The 18,711-nt window shown below is 70.7% G+C and overlaps 1 protein-coding gene across 1 annotated transcript in view; it reads left to right on the top strand.

Moving 5' to 3' along the window:
• Positions 1-1,258: 1,258 nt before the first annotated feature.
• LOC309410407 (coronin-7-like) overlaps positions 1,259-18,711 on the top strand; it is a gene marked incomplete at its 5' end in the record, with an annotated part of 37,869 nt that continues 20,416 nt past the window's right edge. The window contains 9 exons of the mRNA XM_082006789.1: positions 1,259-1,318; positions 4,236-4,332; positions 4,624-4,698; positions 6,277-6,347; positions 6,728-6,911; positions 7,287-7,363; positions 8,472-8,522; positions 16,148-16,234; positions 16,472-16,554. Coding sequence (XP_081862915.1) covers positions 1,259-1,318; positions 4,236-4,332; positions 4,624-4,698; positions 6,277-6,347; positions 6,728-6,911; positions 7,287-7,363; positions 8,472-8,522; positions 16,148-16,234; positions 16,472-16,554 — 785 coding nt within the window. The remainder of the gene's footprint in view (positions 1,319-4,235; positions 4,333-4,623; positions 4,699-6,276; positions 6,348-6,727; positions 6,912-7,286; positions 7,364-8,471; positions 8,523-16,147; positions 16,235-16,471; positions 16,555-18,711) is intronic.

The following is an 18,711-nucleotide window of genomic DNA, read 5'->3' as shown; positions in this document are numbered from 1 at the left end:
TCAGGCTGGGCCTGGGCGGCCGCGGCCCGCGGGGAGCGGCTGGGCGTGGGCCGCCGTGGGTGACCGTGGTAGTCTAGCGGCCGTGGAGGGGAACCCCCAGCAGGGACCCTGCGAACGGTGCCCGGGGTAGCTGTGCCAGGCAAGGGACAGCGGGAGCGCCGTGCTGCGCAGGCCCGGACGGGCCGCTGCTCAGGAAGAGCTCGTCCCCGTGGGCCGGTTTGGAGCAGCCAGGCACAGCCGGGCTCCTCAGCCCCCTGCGACAGGCTGCTCCCGAGGGGCTGAGGCACTTGGGCCTTGGGAGTCGCCGGGGCTGTGGCTCGATGCCCCGTGCTCAGGCCCTGGGATGCCCCGTGCTCAGGGCCTTCCCAGGGCTTCTTTCCTGCCCCGCTGGATGAAACGTAGTCGGAGAACCAAAATAAAGGCTCTTCTGAACCCAGAACGGCTGCGTTAGCAAACCGCCAGCGCAGAGGGCGGGAGCTTTTCTCTAGAGAGGAGGATAATTCATGCCAAGCGCGATTCTCTCCTGCCTTCGTTACCAGGGCTCACGCTTTTAACCACCCGTCAGCAGAGAGGCTTGGCTCTGCGGTGCGTGGGAGGACGCGGCAGCAGGGCCGAGCAGTGAGGGGGATTGTGTCAGATCCCGGCTGCTCTCGCCATGTACACGCGAGTGTCACAGCCCGGGTTTCACCGGGCTTGGGCGATGCCCCGGCCAGGCTCGGTAGGCCCAGACCCAACCCTCTCTTTCCTTCCCCTCCCTGGCAGCTGTCTGTGCACAACAGCCTGTGTTTGCTGCTGGCTCCGAGGCTAGGAAGGGGACAAGGACGCTGAGCCCATGGGACTGGAAACCTCCCATTATCCCTGGGATAACGGGGGTACCCCTGGGCTCCTCTCTGCCCAGAGCCCCTCAGTTTGGTGACCCTGAATCTCTGCAAGAGGCAGGGAAGGGGTTGCACACACACCCCCCCGGGCCGGCCTCCCTGTCGGAGGTCAGCGCCAGGGGCGGGAGGCTCTGAGGAGGGTCCCGGGCAGCCGGGGGTCTCTGCCCCGCTCACCTGCGCTAGGGACAGCGGGGGGGCAGGGGGCGAGGGGGCGTGTCCAGCGGGGCGGGGCTAAAGAACAAGGGCGTGTCCGTGGGCGGGGCCCCGGGGGGCGGCAGGGCGTGGCCGCCGGCGGCCCCGGGGCGGGCGGAGCGGCGCGGCTCGGCGCGGCTCGGTTCGGCGCGGCTCGGTTCGGTGCGGCTCGGTGCGGCCGGAGCACCATGAATCGCTTCAAGGCGTCCAAGTTCCGGCACACCGAGGCCCGGCTGCCCCGCAGGGAGGTGAGCGCCGCGGGACGCTCCCCGCCGTCCGGTACCCGGGGGCGGGGGGTGGGGCGCGGGGACTGCGGGGCCGGTGTCCCGACGGGTGGGACCAGCCCCAGCCCCGCAGCAGCCATCCCGACAGGGCGCGGCTCCGGGCCCAGCTGCTACATATGGCGGGGCCGTGCCCGTGTCCCCCACCCGGTGCCCGGTCCCAGTGCAGCAGCGTCGCCTGGGCCGCCCCTCCTTGGCACCCACCGCTTCCTGCCCCGGCGTCGGCGGAGGCTCCCTGCCACGGGGTGCTCTGCAACCGGGTGCTGGTGGGGAACCCCAGCCCTCTCCCGGGGCAGGAGCTGCTCCGGTGCTTGGGGTACCCGTCTGGCGGCGGCAGGGAGCCGGGCTGTGCCCCTCCTGCTGCCAGGCCCTGGCTGGGCACGGCTGGCACGGGCGGGTGGCCCCTGGTCTGCGCTGCCTTGCCATCCCAGCTCGGCGTGGTACCTCGCCCGTGCCGGCTGGGGAACCGTGCACCCCGAGCGTGAAACGCTGGGCCCCACTCTTGCCACCCCGCTTCCGCAGGCCGAGAGGAAGCGCTGGGGCCCCGCGGGACGGGGCTGAGCGTCGTCACCCTGCCCGCAAGCTGCGGAGCTTCATCTGGCATCTCGCGGCACCGTGGCCGTGAGCAAGGCTGCCGCTGCTCCGCCATGTGGTGGGATCCCACCCGGGTGGCTCCCAGCCTGTGGGGCAGGACAGGAGCTGGCAGAGCTGGAGCAGGGTCCCTGCTGGGGACAGTCCCACATGGGAAAGGGACAGTATGGACCAGTTGCGTGGTGTAGGCTGCTCTGGTTACCAGTCATGCCGGGGTGGCACGCAGGTGTGGGAAGCTGGTAGCCTTTGGCGCAGGCCATCTGGCCAGAAGTGGAGTGCTCGGGCAGGGCGGGTGACACTGCTAAAACTCATTGTGTCTTGCTGCCTTTGAAAAGAATTTGGGGGCCCCTGGGGCCATCAAAATGTTCGTCTCCCAGCCCTTGGATGTCAGCACCCTCCTTCCCTGTACCTTCCCGGCCAAGCCGTCCTTGCACCAGGCTGGCCCACCCTGCGCTCACGCACCTCTGCAGACCCAGCGAGCACCCGAAACATCCCCCTGAGCTTCAACTGTAGGAGGGGACATGGTGGCCCCCGTCATCGTGCCCGGCCTCGAGCATCCCACCATCCCCACGGCGTGCCAGCCTCGGTGCCTCTGCGGAGCAGACATCTCAGCCGGCCGAGCCTTTGTCCGTGAGCCTCGGGGTGCAGATGAGCTGCTGCCAGCAGCCGGCCAAGGGAGCATGTTGTGTGGGTGCTGGGACGCCTGGCTGTGGGGGGGTTATGGCATCCTCCAGGCAGGGACGTCCCGGTCACCACTCCCCTGGTGTCGGTTGCCATGGTGGGAGGCTCTGTGGGACACTGAGGGACGGCGTGCTCTCGCCCCGGTGTGCAGCCGAGCAGAGCAGCTTGTTTACAGAGGCGAAGGCAGACGCTTGACCTGGCCGCATCGGGAAAGCGCAGTGTAAACATCTGGGTCGCTTCTCCCCTTCAGGCAGCGTCTGCGGGACTCTTCTGGCAGAGGCGCCCTGAAAGCTTGCCGTTTTGTTTTAGGGACGTAGCCAGGATGGTACCGTACGCTTCACCGGCTGCCCTGGCACGCTGCGGGGAGGATTGCTTCCCCGAGGGCTCCCGCCTGCATGCGGGGACGTTGCGGGGCCGCCTTGGACCAGCTCGGGGGTCCCTCTGCGAAACCTCGCTGCAGGGGCCCTGCGTGGTAGCCCTGGATGCTGGGGGCCGGATGCGGCTAGTGACCCCCCTCGCCGAGGGACCAGTGCAGGGTGATGGGGTGCAGATTGTGGGACCCTTCCTCCGGGGTCTTGGTCACGCTCCAGCCCCGTTCCCCATTCTGGCCGCAGCTGGGTGCGGGGAGAGGAACCTGCCTTCAGCAGGGGAAGGGTTAACGGGTCTGCCACCGAGCAGGCTGCTGCGACAAGGACCAGAGGAAGCGCTGCAGGAACTGCTGCTCTGTCAGGCCGCGAAAGGAAGCCGTGCAAGGAGAGGAAACCCGCAGCTCCCTTCCCTGCAAAGGGCTCTGCCCTGTTTGCGGGGTACCCCTCGCTCCGGCCACCTGCCGCAGCGTTCTGCGATGCCGGTGGCCACCGGCCGACGTGCAGGCGCAGCGGCAGCCGTAAAACACCCCTCTTTGCTCTAGGGTTGGACTTGGCCCTGGGCATGCCAGGCAGCTTCTGGTCCTGGTGGCTACTTGAGGCCGGGTGTCTGTGTCACCTGGAGCGGGTCCAGCTGACGCGGGGCGTCCCGGAGCCCCAGAGGTGCAGTGCTTGGCTGTGGAATAGCGGTGGGAAACATTGCAAAGCGGGATTTGGGGTTTGGAGCTGTAATGAAGTTCCTCGTCCATGCGGGAAGCGCGCTGCCCGGAGGCATTTGTCTGCCTTGGTCAGCCACGGCCCGACCTCGCGGTGCTTCGCAGCCCAAGAGCCCAAATTCCCTGACATCAGTTTATCGCAAAGCCCTCTGAGCCCTTCCCACCGTGGGAGAGCCCGGGGTCGGGACAGTTTTGGGGAGAGGCAGCGCTGGCAGCCGGGATGCTGCTGTCTCCGGTTCCTGGCAAAGCTGGCCCCGAAGCCCCCAGCCCGGGGAGGGGCTGTGCTTTTATGCAGGGAGCGTCAGCAGCCACATTGCCCTGGCTCTCCCAGAGGACCGGGCCCTAAAATTGTGCCTCCAGCACGATCCCATTGGTGTCGGCAGCCTCCGGGTAGTGCCAAGTCCATCGGTGTGGGAGCTCGTTGGGGCTGAGGGTCTCTAGTGTCTCCCCTCCGTCCGTGCTCCGGCCATGGCGTCGGGCTCCTCTGAAACAGAGACATCTCTTGACCTGGGTTTTCCCTCTCCGTCCCAGGTCTGGATCGGGGGTATCCGGGCTGGCTCCATCGTGTCCTGCGGGAACCACGTGAAGGCCAGCTGCCGCCGAATCGCCTTCAATGCCGAGGCGGCAGGTGAGGCGCAAGGGAAGGGGTGCCAAGCGCGGCTGGGGGGGGTGGGATGGATTTGACCCTGTGGTCCCTGTGGGGCTCGTTGCTGGGTCAGCCCCACGGACCCCAGGAGGCACGAGGGCGAGCGCAGGAGGCGTTCCCCGAGTTCCCCCAAAGGTGCTGACAGTCCTGCACTTCTTGGCTTGCAAAGCTGGGTGTGTCCCCCCCCCGCTGTGCCCCAATGGAGGGGGGTCCTGGGAGCGTCGTGTGGGCGATGGGCAGGCTGGTGACCTGCTCCTGTGTCCTCTCCTGCAGGTGTGCTGGGCATCGTGCCGCTGGAGTGCGAGGATGGAGGCAAGAGGACCGTGTCTCAGCTCTGCTGCCACTCAGGTGAGCTGGGTGTCCACCGGCCCCGGTTCGGCTTGTCCCCTTGCCCCCGCGGCGCTCCGCACCGGGGCACTGAGGAGCCGGGTACCACCTCCCACCTCCGCAGGAGGCGTTTGGGTCAGCGTGGGCTGCGTGGACCGTCAGGCCCGGGGACCATCGCCCACGGGCAGGGTGACCCCGACAAGCCTCACTTGTGTGCGGGGCACGAGCCGGCCGCAGCCGCGCTGACCACGCGGGGCTCCGCCAGGCTGGGCTTTTGCTAAGGAGCCAAACTGATCCACGTCCCTCCGTCTCTCGAGCTGCAGCGAGGTCTGGACACGTAGCTCTTGCTCACGCGCTTTCCCTAGCACGCCCTTCCCATGTGTTACTCATTGCACGCCCTGAAGGTCCCAGTACGCCCAGTGCCAGGGTAGTGGAGGAGCTGGGGATGGCATTGCCGCGGGTGTACTCGGCTCCAGCGACGGGAGGAACGGGCTGGACCGGCAGCCGCGCGGCCCTGAGCGGCTCTGGCGCGGGCAGAGCGAGTGCTGCAGGGCAAGGGGCGGCTGGCGGCATGGCTGCGGGCAGAGGAGCGCGTGCCGCGGAGGGCTCTGCCGCCTGCCCGGGCACGGGGACGGAGTGGTGGGGAGCCTGGGCTACCCCTCTCCTCGTGTCGGAGCCGCGGCGCCAGCCCGGGGGGCCACCGCCCATTTCCCCAAAAAATTGCCCTAGAGCCGGTCCCAGCGCCGCCATCCTGCGTGCGGTGCCTTGGCATCGCTGCAGGACGGCGCCGCGTGCCCAGGCCGCGCTGCCTGCGCCCGGCTCGGTCCCCGCCCCAGCGGCGCAGGGCTGGGCGCGGAGAGCGGCGCCGCGCTCGCGAGCGGGCCGGCGAGCTCCGCCGCTCCCAGGGGAGCGCTGGCGCGGGGCACGGCGAGCCAGCGCAGCCTTAACGGCTTCTTAATGAGATTTAGCAGCGGCCGTGCCGGAGCGATGCCTCCGAAGCAGGGAAGGGGTTTCTCTCTCCTCCTGGAGCAGAGGCTGCTCGCTTTTCACGCCTCCCGGGCCTGTCTCTCCGCAGCCTCCTGGAAGCGGAAAAGTACACGGTGACCTACTTTTCCCAGCGTGCCAAATGCATCCAAGGGGCTGCCGCTGACGGTGCCAGCCTTTCCCCCACGGGGCCCTGCCACCAGAGCTGCGAGGAGCATCCCTGCCGCCGGCACGCCGAGCCGGGGCGTTACAAAGGGAGCCTTGTTACCAGAGCGCGGCCCCAGCTGGCCGCGGCCTCGCTTGCCGGCGGCCGCGCCGGCACAGACGCCCTTGTTCGTGCTTCTCCCTGCGCCTCTTGGGGACATCTGCCCTGAAATGGGAGCCAAAGCCGGTGGCGGTGGGTTAGACGGGGAGATGCCGAAGGGGTGAGAGACCCTGACGGGCAGCGTGGAGGGGCGTGGGCTCTCGCAGCAGAGCCGAGCCGCTCCGCTGGGGCCAGATCTGACCCGGCTGCCCGCGTATGAAAGTAACCTGAGGCTGGGGAAGAGCAATGGCGGGCAGACAGGCTGCGGGCAGGGGTGAGGCGAGGACGAACCTCTGCCCTTCTCCTTCCAGATGCGGTGACAGACTTTGACTTCTCGCCCTTCGATCAGCTCCTGCTGGCTACGGGCTCTGCTGACGAGACGGTGAGTGCTCGGTGCTGGGGGTCCTGTGAGGGTAGCCCGCGTCCCCCGCCGTGTCTCTGGGCTTCACTGCAGAGCCCAGGGGAGGTGGAGCCGGAGCGACGGCAGTAAGAGGAGCCTGAGGAGGGGGCTGCCAGCCTCGGGGAGCGGTGTGGGACGTCCCCAGCCTGCGGGGGACAGGGCAGATGGTATCAGCCAGGGATCGGCCCTCTCCCACCTGGGACGCCCGCAGCTCCCATCCCACCGAGCCTCCATGAAGGGTCACCCGGTGTCCTCGGGGACCAAAGCCTGGAAAAGCTGCCAGCCCAGGTCAAGCACAGCCGGCGCCCCACCGGGTCCGGCTCGCCTGCCCGGAGATTGACCCGCCTCTCCCTGGGCTGCAGGTGAAGCTGTGGCGTCTGCCCGAGAGCGGCCGGGACCTGCCCGGTGGTGCGGGGCTGACCCTGGGGCCCGGGGGGGGCCCGGTGGATGCGCTGCAGTTCCACCCCACAGCAGACGGCGTCCTGGCCAGCGGCGCGGGGAAGCGAGTCACCGTCTGGGACGTGGGGCAGCAGCAGCCGCTGACAGGTAGGCATGGCCGTGCCCGCCAGCTCCTGCTCGCGGCGTGTACCTGCACCGTGCTGCCGTGGGCTGTTGCCGACCGGCCTTGCCCGGACCCCAGCTAAGCCGGTGTGGAGCGGAGGCTGGGCAGCAGCGCGGGGGTGTAAGCGCCCCGCGGCATTCCCGCGGCTCCTGCCCTTCGGATTGAGCTGGCAGCGGCGCGGCGATGCTCCCCGCGCGGACGCGGCAGCGTCCCGCTGGGTCCTGGCCCCTGCTCTGGCTGCCAGCAGCTCTGGGGGAAGCGCTGCGGTGCGGAGAGCGATGGCTCCTGCCCATACCCCTGCCTCGCCCGCCGCCGGAGCCCTGCTTGATCCCAGTCCTGAGCCCGCTCTCCTCCCGCAGCCCTGGGCTCCCACGGGGACCAGCTGCAGAGCCTGGCCTGGAAGCGAGACGGCCGCCTCCTCGGCACCTCCTGCAAGGTGAGCGGAGCCGCGGCTTGCTGCGGCACGGCTGCCGGCCGGGCCCTGGTCGGGGGAGCGGGAGGAGGGCACGTGCTGACCCCATTTTGGGAAGAAAAGGGCAGAAATGGGGTCAGCGAGCGGTGCTGGAGCCGAGGAGGACGGGAGCACTAGATGGCGCCTGCCGCTCGCTGCCCGCGCGCTGCCGGACGCGCTAGCGCGCGGGTTGCGCGCAGGCCCTTGCATGGAGGCCAAGCGTGCAGGCCGAGCGAGCGGGCAGGCTCCCAGGCCAAGCGTGCAGGCTGAGCGAGCAGGCGGGCCCCCATGCTAAGCGTGCAGGCAGAGCAAGCGTACGGCCTGAGCGAGCAGGCTCCCCTCTGTGCTAAGCGCGCAGGCCCGACGTGGAGGCCAAGCGTGCAGGCCGAGCCAGCTGCCAGGCCCCCAGGCCGTGCACAGAGGCTGGGTGAGCGGGTCCGAGCGCGCAAGCTCAGCGGAGCGTGCCGACCAAGCCTGCGGGCTGAGCGAGCGCTCAGCCCCCCTGTGCCGAGGGAGGAGGCCAAGCGTGCGGGTGAGCCAGCAGGTGGGCCCAAGATGGCGCACGGAGGCCGGCCGAGCGCGCAGGCTAAGACCCCAAGCCGTGCCGTGGGGCGCAGGTCAGCCCCCCAGCCGAGGCTGCGTGGCCCCCAAGGCCCGCGGCACCGCCACACCGTGCCGTGCGCGTCTGGCCGGCGCGGTGTGCGCTCCATGACAGCAAGGCTGGCCCCCCTGCGCCTCCCTGCTGCCTCTGCGCCCCAGCCAGCCCTTTCCGAGGGGCACCCCACGCCCGGTTTGGCTGTGGGGTGCCAGGCAGGGGAGGGCTCCTCCAGCCCTGGCTCTGCTTTGGAGGCTCCCCCCTTCTCTGGGAGCAGTTTTGGGGGTGCAGGGTGAGGCTGTGGGTGTCCTGGGGGTGCACGCCCGCCCGCGCCGTGGGGCAGGACCGGGAGGATGCTGTGCGACCATCCGTAGGGGCAGGAGGGTGACAGGCGGGAGGGAGGGGGGCTGCTCGCTCCAGCCTTCTGCCTAATACGGCCGGACGTCCCGCTGGCCCCGGGGTCCTTAACCCTCCTCTGTTTTCTTTTTATCTCAACAGGACAAGAAACTGCGGATCTTTGACCCCCGAGCCAGCCCGGCTGCCTCGCAGGTACTGTCCCTCCTGGGTGCGCTGGGCGACGTGGTGCAGGCAGCCCTGCCTGACCGGGGCGCCCGCTGCCTGCCGTGGGGTGGGCTCGCTGCCCCAAACCGCCCCAGCCCTGGCACGGCTTGGGAGGGGCGACGCGACGGCGCGGGCTGAGGACGGGGGCAACGGGCAGCCTCCTCCTCCTCGGCTCCGGCGGGGTTCGGCACAGGGGACCCCCGCCCTCCCGCCCGGCGCCGGCGAGCTCTCCCGATGCGCCGGCGCGCCCGCCTGCAGGCAGCCATCCCCGGCCCTGCGGGCTCCGTGCCGCCGTGCGGGAGCTGGGCGACAGGCTCTTGGGGACGAGGGACGTGCCAAGGGCGAGGGCCGGGCGGCTGAATCCGCGCAGCTCAGCCAACAGCAGCGATTAGGAAATAAGGAGATGACTTAAGCCTTGACGTCGAGTTTAAACAGCCTCTTATTAGAGGTTTCCTGTGGCTCGGGGGCTCTGGCTGCCGGCGGCCGCCGTCCCTCGCTGCAGAAGGAGCTGGAAGCCTTTGGGAGGGGAGGGTTGCCGCGGAGAGCGGGGCGAGGCATCCGCAGCGGGCTCTGCCGCTCCTCACGCCTCTCCGGCCGCCGGCGCGCGCCTGCCCGCGGGCTTGGGAAGCCGACGGCCTCCGGCGCCCGGGCTTTTGGGGGCGCGGTGGTAACCCCGGGCGCCGACCGCCGCTCTGGCGCCGGGCTGCAGCGGGACGCGCCGGCCGCCCCTGCGCGGAGCCCCCCCCCGGCTTCTCCCACTGCCAGACCTGCCGGCTTCTATCACGGCGTTTCGGCAAAGCCGCGAACGCGACGGGCTCGAGCCAAGTCTCCTGGGGAGGGTGGACTCTGTCTCGCTGAGCTATTAAAAATAACGTGCGAATGATGGTGGCTGTTCAAAGCAGGCAGCTCGCTTCCCTCTGCCGCCGCCTGACCCGGCCCGGGGCCGGCGCTCGGCGTTTGCCAAGAGAAATATGCACCTTCGCTGCCACGGCCGAGCGCTGCCACGCCACAGCCCTAACCCCGTCCGGCTTAGAATTGATGAAGATGTTTAGTCTTGGAGAAGTACTGTGCTGAAGGGGAAAACTTTAAAATGCCATAAATCCTCTGGAAGTTTGCACAGGGCTTGCTTAGCCAAGAGGAATAACGCTCCTGTGTTTTGTTTTTTCTTTTTTCCTCGCTTGCTGGAGGGCCGGGTTATTTGGAAAGGCTCCTTCTCCCCCGGGCCAGCGCGGTTACGAAACCGGGTGATGCCGGGGCCGCCGTGCCGTGCCAGCGCCTCGCGAGCTCCCGCCTTTGAAGTCGCCCGGTTTTTCGCAGCGGTGAGCGAGGCGAACGGCGCGATGGGTTTTCCAGCTGGGCTGGCCCCCGCGGCGCCGTGGGCTGGGTTTCCTCCGCAGCAGGCGATGGGCTGGGGCTCGGCACCGCCGCCGGCTCACCCCAGTGCCTCCGCGGCACGCGGTGCCGAGGCCGGCCTCGGCAGAGGGCTGCTCCTCCGGCTGGTTTTCTTCATTTGCCAAGCCCGCCTCGTTAAAACCGTTCCTCCTTTTAGAGCAGGGGAAAAGGAGGGGAAGGAGCTAGAATAAGAGCCTCGGCAGCAGGGAGGAGGGGTCGCCGCTGCGGGGCCGTGACGCCTGACGGTGCTCCCGGCTCTCGCCGACGCGGCACGCGTGGGGCTGGGGAGCGGGCGGGGACGGCGAGGAGCGTGCGCTGCCTGCGCCCCGCGGTCGTGCCCTCGGCGGGGGCCCGAGCCCCCCGTTCCCGGCTCCGTCCCTCGCGGCTATTTCGGGCAGGGCGAGAGCCGCGTGGCCGGGTCTGGTACGTACCCGAGGCCGCCACGTCACCGGGGAAAGCGGCGGCCTCATCCTGCTGGGCCCCTCGTTGCTGTGTGCCGGAGCAGGGAGGCGCGACCGCAGCAAGCCTTAGGGCCGGGCTTGCACCCCGTTGCTGCCGGCGTTGCTTTCCTGGGCCCCCTAAACTCGCCTCGGAGGTGCCAGGGCCGCCCCTTCGCCCCCGCAGGTCCTGCCGCGCCCACCCTGCCGGGCTGGGGCCGGGTCCCAGCACCGCCGTCCTTCTGGAGCGGTCCCGTGAGTCCCACCCTCTGCCCCATCCCCTCCCAAGGCCGCGCTGCCCCGGCCGCAGCCGTCCCCCCGTCCCCCCCCGCCACGGGCGCCACCGGTCGCCCTCCTCGCCTTGACCCTCTTGCTGGCGGCGAGGCGCATCCTCTCCCTCCCGCCTTCGGTGCCGCCGCGGCCCGGCGCTTCTCCGCTCCCGCCATCGCCCACCCTGCCGGGCTACGGGCACCCTCCGCAGCGGGAGGGGAGGCTCGGCGGGACCGGCGCAGGGGAGCGATCGGGGTACGGCACGGGGTCCCAAGGCGGCACCCCTGCTCGCCCGCTCCCCCGGCCGCCCTCTCCGCTGGGTCCTGGCAAGCCCTGGCCCCCCCGGGCTTCCTCTCCCGGGGGCCGGCGGGGCGAGCCGGGCACGCGGCGCCCCGCACGCACGCACGGGCCGGGGTCCTGCCCGTCCGGGGAGGGGGATGCTCGCGGGGGGGGCTGCGTGCGTCTGGCCGGCACCTGGCTCCCATTACGGGGCCGGGGCGGGCGCCGCCGGTGCTGGGCCGCGGGGCCGCCGCCGAGCGTGGCCGGTGTGGGATGGAGAGCAGCCGGCTTCGTTCTCACGAGAAACTTCCCCCGCCGGCGTTTCGGCAGGACCGGGGGCGAGGGAACGGCTGCGCGCGCCGGGCGAGCGCACGCTCCTGCTCACGTTTTAATGAGTTCTGGCTTAATGAGCGGGACCGGGGCTGAGGGCGCCCGGGGACAGCCGGGAGGGTGTCGCCGTGGGTTCGTCCCCGCCGTGGGTTTGTCCCCCCGCCTCGGGGGCCGTGCCGGGGGCAGAGCTGGGTGCCTGGGAGCGCCCGGGACCACGCCGTCCCCCCGAGGCCAGGGGTGCCCCACGGCTGCCCGTGGCCCCGGGGGTGGGAGAGGGACTCCAGCCCCTCTCCCGAACCGTGGCCACCATCCCATGGGCCGCATCGGCCCCCGCCATGGTGGGAGAGTATGTCAGGGAGAGGGTCTCCGTGGGCCGCGTGGCCGCGGTGGCCGGACGCCGCAGTGGCGAAGGTGGAGATCCAGGATGGGGTGGTCCAGCCGTGCCCACAGCCCGGGCCCCACGGACCCCGACCTGTTGCCTCTGCCCAGGATCCGGCTGTCAGCCCGGGGCCGGCCGGGGACCGCTCGGCAGGGGAAGGCGCACCAGGACAGAGAGAGACTTTCAGCCTTCCTCCCCCCTTAGCCCCATCGGCGCGGTATCCCACGCCAGGGTCACCCCGGGGGTACCTGACTCCCAGCCTCGGCAGCGGCTTCCTCCGGGCTGGGGGAAGGTCCGCAGCATCCCACATTCCCAAGGAGACCGTGGGAAGCTTTGAAAAAGTTGGCCTGGCTCTGGGCTGCCTATTTATAGCACCGCGCGCTCAGCGCTCTCATGCTTCTGTTCCCCAGCGTAGCTGCACGGGACTGTTTATATTTCCTCCGCTCTGCTTCCCCCTCGGCCGTCCTTCCCAGGAATGCCGCCTGGTATGGCAGACATGGGGAAGTCGAGGAGGATTCGGGATGAGCCGGCAGCATCGCCGGGGATGCGGGTGTATGGGGGCACCGGCTCGCCCTCGGCTGGGCGCCCTTCCCTCCGGCTGGGCTGGCCGCGCCGGCTCGGCTGGGCGCGGGTTGGCACCTCGCTTACCGGGGGCCGGGGCTCCGGCGCGGCGTTTTGGGAGCCCCCCGGGCTTGCTGCCCGAGCTGGGGCTCCTGGCAGGCTCCTGCTCAAGAGGGCAAAGGTGTTTTGGGGATTTGGTAACACGCGGGGCCGGCGGCTGCGAGAAGAGATGGGATGCGGGAGAGGAGGGATGGGTGCGGATGGGTGCTGCGGTCTGCCCAGCCCACGTGTCCCAGGCCCACGCCTGAGCATCCGTGCTGAGGTGGGAGCCTCCGCAGCCGTGGGGGCTGCCCGGGTGGGAGCCCACTCTCCTTCCTGCCCAGGGGGGTTGTGTCGGCCTCGCCGAAGGGGGCTGGATGGAGCCGGGGGGCTGTGCTGGCCGGGGAAGGGGAGAGGCAGAGCCTGCACCGCGCTGGCGGCGCCCAGCTCGCCCCACGGATCAGAGAGGCGGCGTGGGCAGGAGGGGGAGGCTCACGCCGGCGCATCCCCACCATGACACAGACACCCCACAGCCAGCGGCGAGCAGTGGCCAGTGCTGGCAGCGTGACGGCTACCGGAGCGTCGCGGCTGCCGTGTGCGGCGGCTGGGCTCCCTGCGCTCCCCCGGGGTGGGATGCGGCTCAGGGTCTCCCCGAGCTCCGGGCAGAGACGGGGAGCGGGGCTGGCCTGGGAGAGGCCGCTCCGCTCTCCTGGCCACCTCTGGAGTACGGGGGGTTTGGCAATGGAGGGAGATCACTCGCATTCTTGTGCGGGGAGGAGGATGCGGCGCCGTGGTTAACCCCCTCGGCTGCCGTTCCTCCTGCCCCCGCCGCCTCGGCTTGCGTTTTGGAGGGAGCAATGGCTTTCCCCACGTCAGTGCACCCGCCCTTTCACGGTCTGTCCCCGGAGCCCACCACGGTACCCCAGCCTGTGGGGACCCCTCCTGCCCCGGCACCCGCCGGAGAAGGGGCAGCTCAGCCCAGCCCTGGTGCCTCCTGCGCCCACTCGGGTCCCTGGCGTTCCTTCCCATGGGAGTCAGATGCCCGAGGTCTGCTAGCCGTGCCCACGCTCTGCTAGCCACAGGGTCTCTGCTTTCCCCCCGTCCGGCCCCCGGCTCTCCCCGCCCTGCGTCCCGGCTGAGGGGAACGCTCCCAGCGGAGGCAGCGATCGCCCCAGGGATCGCCCCGGCACCGGAGCAGCGTTTGCTTCGTGTCGGGCTCTCCCGGGCAGCCGAGGAGCCGAAGGCAGTCGCTCCCCACGGGCAGCTGTTACCGGCTCACCCGGCCTCGCCGCGGCATCGCTGCCGACAGCTGCATCCCACGCTCCGGCCCTGCTCCCCGGCGCTGGGCCCCCCGCAGCCCCCCGCAGCGGCGTGCTCCGGGGCCGCACAGGGAGCAGGGCTGGGGACCCTCGTGGGTACCGGCGCCGCACCCCAGCCTGTGCCAGGAGGGGCGGATTGAGACGGGGAGAGGGACGGTGCCGGCAAACCCTCCCCAGGCAGCCGGTCTGGCTCTGAGGAGGGAGCACAAGCTCCCCCCGGCCTGGGCTGCCTAAAACCAGCTGGGCTGGACCTGCACAATGGGCTGGAGGAGGCTGGGCGGCCTCGCGCCGGCGTGGCCAGGGAGCTGGGTGGCCTCCTCGGCTCCCCGCGTGCCAGCCCGGAGCTGGTGGGCTCCTCTCAGCCTGCTGGGGGGACGAGCAGCGCCGGAGGGATGCCCGTCCCTCGGGCTGCGGCTGGTCCCCTGCTCCAGGGCCACGGGGAGGGTCCCGGCGCTGCCCAGGGCTGGGTGCCAGCGTCCCTGCCCAGCTCTGCCGGCCCCAGGGACCCACAGCAGCCCCACGGCTGCCCCAGGGCTCTCCACTAACCGCACCACACCAGCATCCGCCGTCGGCACCTGGGCACGGCTGCCCCAGCCCTGCCAAGACCCTCAGCACCAGGTGAGAGGACATGGGGCGGGGGGTCCCCAGGGACCCCTCCCCAGGACTGACTGCCGTCCGGCCCCGCACGCTCACCTCTGGCAACCTCTGCACAGGCGGGTGTCTGAGCGAAAGCAGAGCGCCCCGGCCCCGGCCTCCCCGCATACTTGCTGCCACACGTACTGCTCAGCCGGGACGGAACTAATGCAGAAAACATGGCCCCGCGCCGCAGCCGGCGCAGCGTGGGCTGGAAGCGGCAGCGGCGTCGCCCTGCCCTCTGCCAGCCGTGCCGCCCGCCCCGGGGGGCTGCAACCCACCACCGTCTCTCAGGGGCTGTGCTGGATGGTCCGGGGGACCGGCGGTGCGCGGGAGCCGGCGCGGTCGGCTGTCGAATCTCCAGCTGCTGAGTTTTGGCTGCCGCAGCCGCGTGGCTCAGGTGCAGAAGTGCTCTCCCGGCTGATGAGTGGGCTGGCCCCGGCTCCCGGGGTTTCCATCCCGCTCGGCACCGATCCTGGGACACGTGCCCTTCTCCAGGCCCTTCTCCTCCCGGGAGCCGGCTCCGGTGCCAGCGTGCCCCTCCTGCCCCACATCCTGCCCCCGCGGCTGGGAGCGGCGAGCGCCGTGTTTGTGCTGGCAAGGAGGCTGATGTGCCGGAGCCAGGGGCAGGACGAGCTTGGCACCGTGTGCCTTCTCCCGCCCCAGCCGCGGGTCTCGCAGAGAGTGGGCAGCCGTCCGGGGCCGGTGGCCGGGACCGGACGAGGCTGCTGCCAGCAGGGCTTCTCTGGTGGGGGGTGGGAGATACGGCACCTCAGTGCACCCTCGCCGGCCAGCCGCGGCGGCAGAACCTCGCTGGCCGTCACGGTGCGGCCGTGGCCGGTGGTGTGCGGTGCTCTCAGTGAGGGGGATGCAGCTCACGGAGCACAGCTCCCCCGGCACCGGGGCCAACGTGTACGTGCCAGCCTGGGGCTGTGAACGCATGGGCACCCTCCTGCCCACCCCATCCCTCCTGCCCCCACGCCGGCTCCCCCCTGCCTGCCGTGGAGGTGCCGGAAGCGCCGGGTTTCGCTCTGGCGGGGCCCTCTGCTTCTCCCCGCCAGCTCCGAAATCGCTGACAGTCTTTTACTGGCGCTTGGTAAAGGAGAGCGAGGGGGCTGCGAGCGCTGCCTGCGCCGTGGGGCGAGCGCTGGCTGCCGGCTCCCACTGGGACGCCGGGAACCGCAGGACCCATCTGGGGGCCACATGGGAGCCAGCAAGCAGCCGCCTCCGGCCCCCCGGTAACTCTTCCCCTCCCGTCCTCGGCAGAGCAGCACCGGGGCCAGTGAGGGGACTGGGGACGGTGGGCAGGACGAGGCGGTGGCCTGGGCTGGGGGGTCCCGACCCCACAGGGAGCACAGGGGAGAGGCGATGTGGGGCCGCAGGGGGTTAGGGCGGTGTGGGGAGCGTGGCCGGGCTCAGTTTGCCATGTGTTTCGGTAGCATCCGGACACACGCAGGGCACCCAGCTCCTGCAGCCAGCACTCGGCATGGATCGAGAGCCCGGGGATGCAGCCGGGGAAGTAAGTCCCTCCATCACCGTGGCCACGGACGTGGCCAAGCCTCTTCTTGTGCCTGCCAGCATGGAGCAGCTTTCTCATGGCACACTGGCCCCCTTGCCCCTTCGCCGGGTGTGGAGAGAGCCCCGGGGGGCCGGGGGGCCAGGGAGCCGTCCTGTGCCCCCTCACGCTTGCGCTACCTGCTGCCACCCTCTGCTCCTCGCCGGGAGCCAGGCCAGCTGCTCCGCAAAGCAACCGGCACCAGCGCCAGCACAGGGTGGGGGCTCAGGACCGACACCGCTTGCAGGCTGTCCCCACCGCGCTGGCACATCTCTCAGCAGAGTCGGGAGCCAGCACTCAGCTCCGTGTGCTCGGCCCCGGCGAGGTTCATGGCCATCGCTGGTGAAGCACGTGTCCCGTGCGGTATGCCCGGCACAGCCGGTGGCGATACCGACAGCCGTGTCTCCTGTGCCTTGCAGAGTGTCCTGGGACACGAGAACAACAAGGACTCCCGGCTGCTCTGGATGGGCTCCAGCGATTGCCTCATCTCTGTCGGGTTCAGCCAGGTACGGTCCTCGCCGGGAAGGTGGCCCCGGCGCTACCGGGATGTCCCAACCCTGCTCCTTGCGGCAGCTGTGCCAGGGCTCCAGGTGCTTTTTGGGTGGCCTGTCCTCCATGGTCCCCTCACCAGGTGACCTGGCCCTTGCCGGGGACGGAGGGAGGCTGGCTGGCAAAGGAGGCGGTGCCGCCGGGCCGGCCGGGCAGCCCCGGTGCCCACCGACGCCGTGTCTGTGCCCCTGCAGATGCGGGAGCGAGAGGTGAAGCTGTGGGACACGCGGCGGTTCAGCGGAGCGATGCTCACCGTGGCGCTGGACACCTCGCCCGGGTAGGGACGGGGACTTGGCCGCGGGGCGGGCGGTGGGGACGCGGGGCAGCGCGGCGGGGACGCCACGGTCAGCGACCCGTGGGGAGCACGGTGGCGGAGCAGGAGGCGGCAGAGAGCTCCTGGCACCGGCAGCACTCGTCCACAAAGCTGGGGACAAGGCTGGGGATGGCGTGGCCGCGTCCCCGGCACCGTTCGGGTGGGATGGGAGGGCGGCGGCGCTGCTGGCGACAGCACCGGCAGTGCCTGGGGGGGCTGCTAGCCGGGTGGGCGCCTGCACCGGGGCGGCACAGCAAGATGCTGCGGGCGAGCGAATCCCTTTGGCGTTGCCTGTGCACCGGAGCGGCTCAGCCCTGACCCCCTGCTCATGGTGGGGCCGCGGCGCTTTGTGCCATGCTGCCGCAGCGGCTGCCCAGCCAGCCGTGGCCAGGCCGGCGGCAGAGCCGTGCTCACCGGGCGCCCCTCAGGGAAGTGGGAGAGGGGCTTTTGTGGACATAAGGGGTCATTGCCCCTCGTCAAGGCGCGACGGAGCCGTCTCCTGTCTGCGGGGCATTGCCGTGGTGAGGAGTCTCCGGTCAGACCCGGCCTGGCCTCGCCCACGCCGCCCAGCGAGGTGGCCTGGCTTCACGGTGCGGACGAGGAAACGGGAGGAGGAGATCGGCAGTGCCTTCATCCCGCCAGGGCGATGGGCGTTTGGGGCAAAGTCCTTGCTGGGCTGCGCTGGAAGCCTCCGGCTCTCCCCAGAGCTGCTTGCAAAGCGCAGGGATGCCGGGACCCTCGCCGCACGCCAGGCTGGCTCCGTGGCGGGCCGGGATGCCGGAGCAGGCTGGGTGGTCAGCAGCCGCCGGGTGCCGACATGGGGCTTCTGTCAAGGAGCTGAGTGAGCCGTGACGGTGGGGTCGGCCCTTGGCCGCCCTTCCGGCGTCCCCCGCACCAAGGTGTCGGCTCCAAGCTGGTGCTGGCCGTGGCCAGGACGGACAGGAGGGGAGAGGATCGGCCGCGGGCATGGTGGGGAGGTGCTGGCACCGTGGCCGGGGGAGCAGCCCCAGGCAGGAGCAGGCGGGGAGGCTGGTGGAGCATCCCTCACGAGTTCCTGGGGCGAGTGGCTCGCAGCTCTCCTGCTCCCCAGCTCTGCCGGCACCATGGGCGAAGGCAGCCACGGGGTTGCCACGTCCAGCCTCAGTGCCCAGCCATCATTAGTGGCCAGAGTGAACACTCCGGAGGGAGGCCGGGCACACACCGTGCTGCCAGGGGATGCTTTGGGGTCCCTTATTGCTGCCAGTGGAGAGTCCAGCGGGAATTACCCCAAATCCTGCTGCTTCTCGCACCCCGTGTGCGCGGGCCTCCCTGCCGGCGCTGGGCCGGGGCGAGCCAGCCTGGCTAAATTGGATGCAGACGCAGGGCTGTGCTCAGCCCCCTTTGCGCAGGCTGGAGTTATTTTGGCTGCCGGGTTTATCGGCCGCCAGGAATGTGGCTGGCGGGCGCTGCCTGCACGTCACACCCGGGGCTCTGCCGGCTTGCAGCTGCGTGGCAGGGCGATACGGAGAGGGGCTGGGAGCGGTGGGGGAGAGCGGGAACCCCCCTGTGCCGCGGAGCCGCCAAGGAGCGGGGAGGTGCTTTTTTTAGGCAGCCATGCCGGGGGCTGGCGGCACTTCCAGCCCCAACCGCTCCCCGCCTGTAAATCTCGCGGAGATGACAGACGGCGGAGGGGGATTTGGGCTGGCTCCCGGCAGAGGTGCCGAGCAGGGGCCGCGCTCTCCCTCTGGCAGAGCCGCCCCGCTCGGGGGCCGGCGGGGTGTGATGCTCAGGACCCTCGGAGCCGTGGGTAGGGGGGTCCCTGGGTCCCCCCCAGAGGCAATCCCCGCTGCAGGCGTGGGTCAGGCTCCATGCAGGGCGGGTCCTGGCTGCTGCTGCTCCAGGGACAACGATTCTGCAGCCCGCGGACGGTGGAGCAGCCGTGGGGCCGGGGTGCCCGTTGTGGATCTCCAGCGTGGCCGTGGGTGCCGGGGCATCGAGGACCGTCCGGCAGCGCGGCGGCGCCGGCCGTGCCGTGAGCCGCGTGCGGGGAGCCGGGCGCGCAGCAGCAGCTCATTGAGGCTCTTTGAGGAAGCAATCAGTGGGCGGGCAGGAAACTCATACCATTCATTACTGACGCCGGGC

This window comes from Phaethon aethereus (genome assembly GCF_964289735.1).
Source record: "Phaethon aethereus genome assembly, chromosome: 15".
In the NCBI taxonomy this organism is placed as follows: domain Eukaryota; kingdom Metazoa; phylum Chordata; class Aves; order Phaethontiformes; family Phaethontidae; genus Phaethon; species Phaethon aethereus.
The sequence above is the reverse complement of the archived record's forward strand: the minus strand, read 5'-3'. Positions and strand labels throughout refer to the sequence as shown.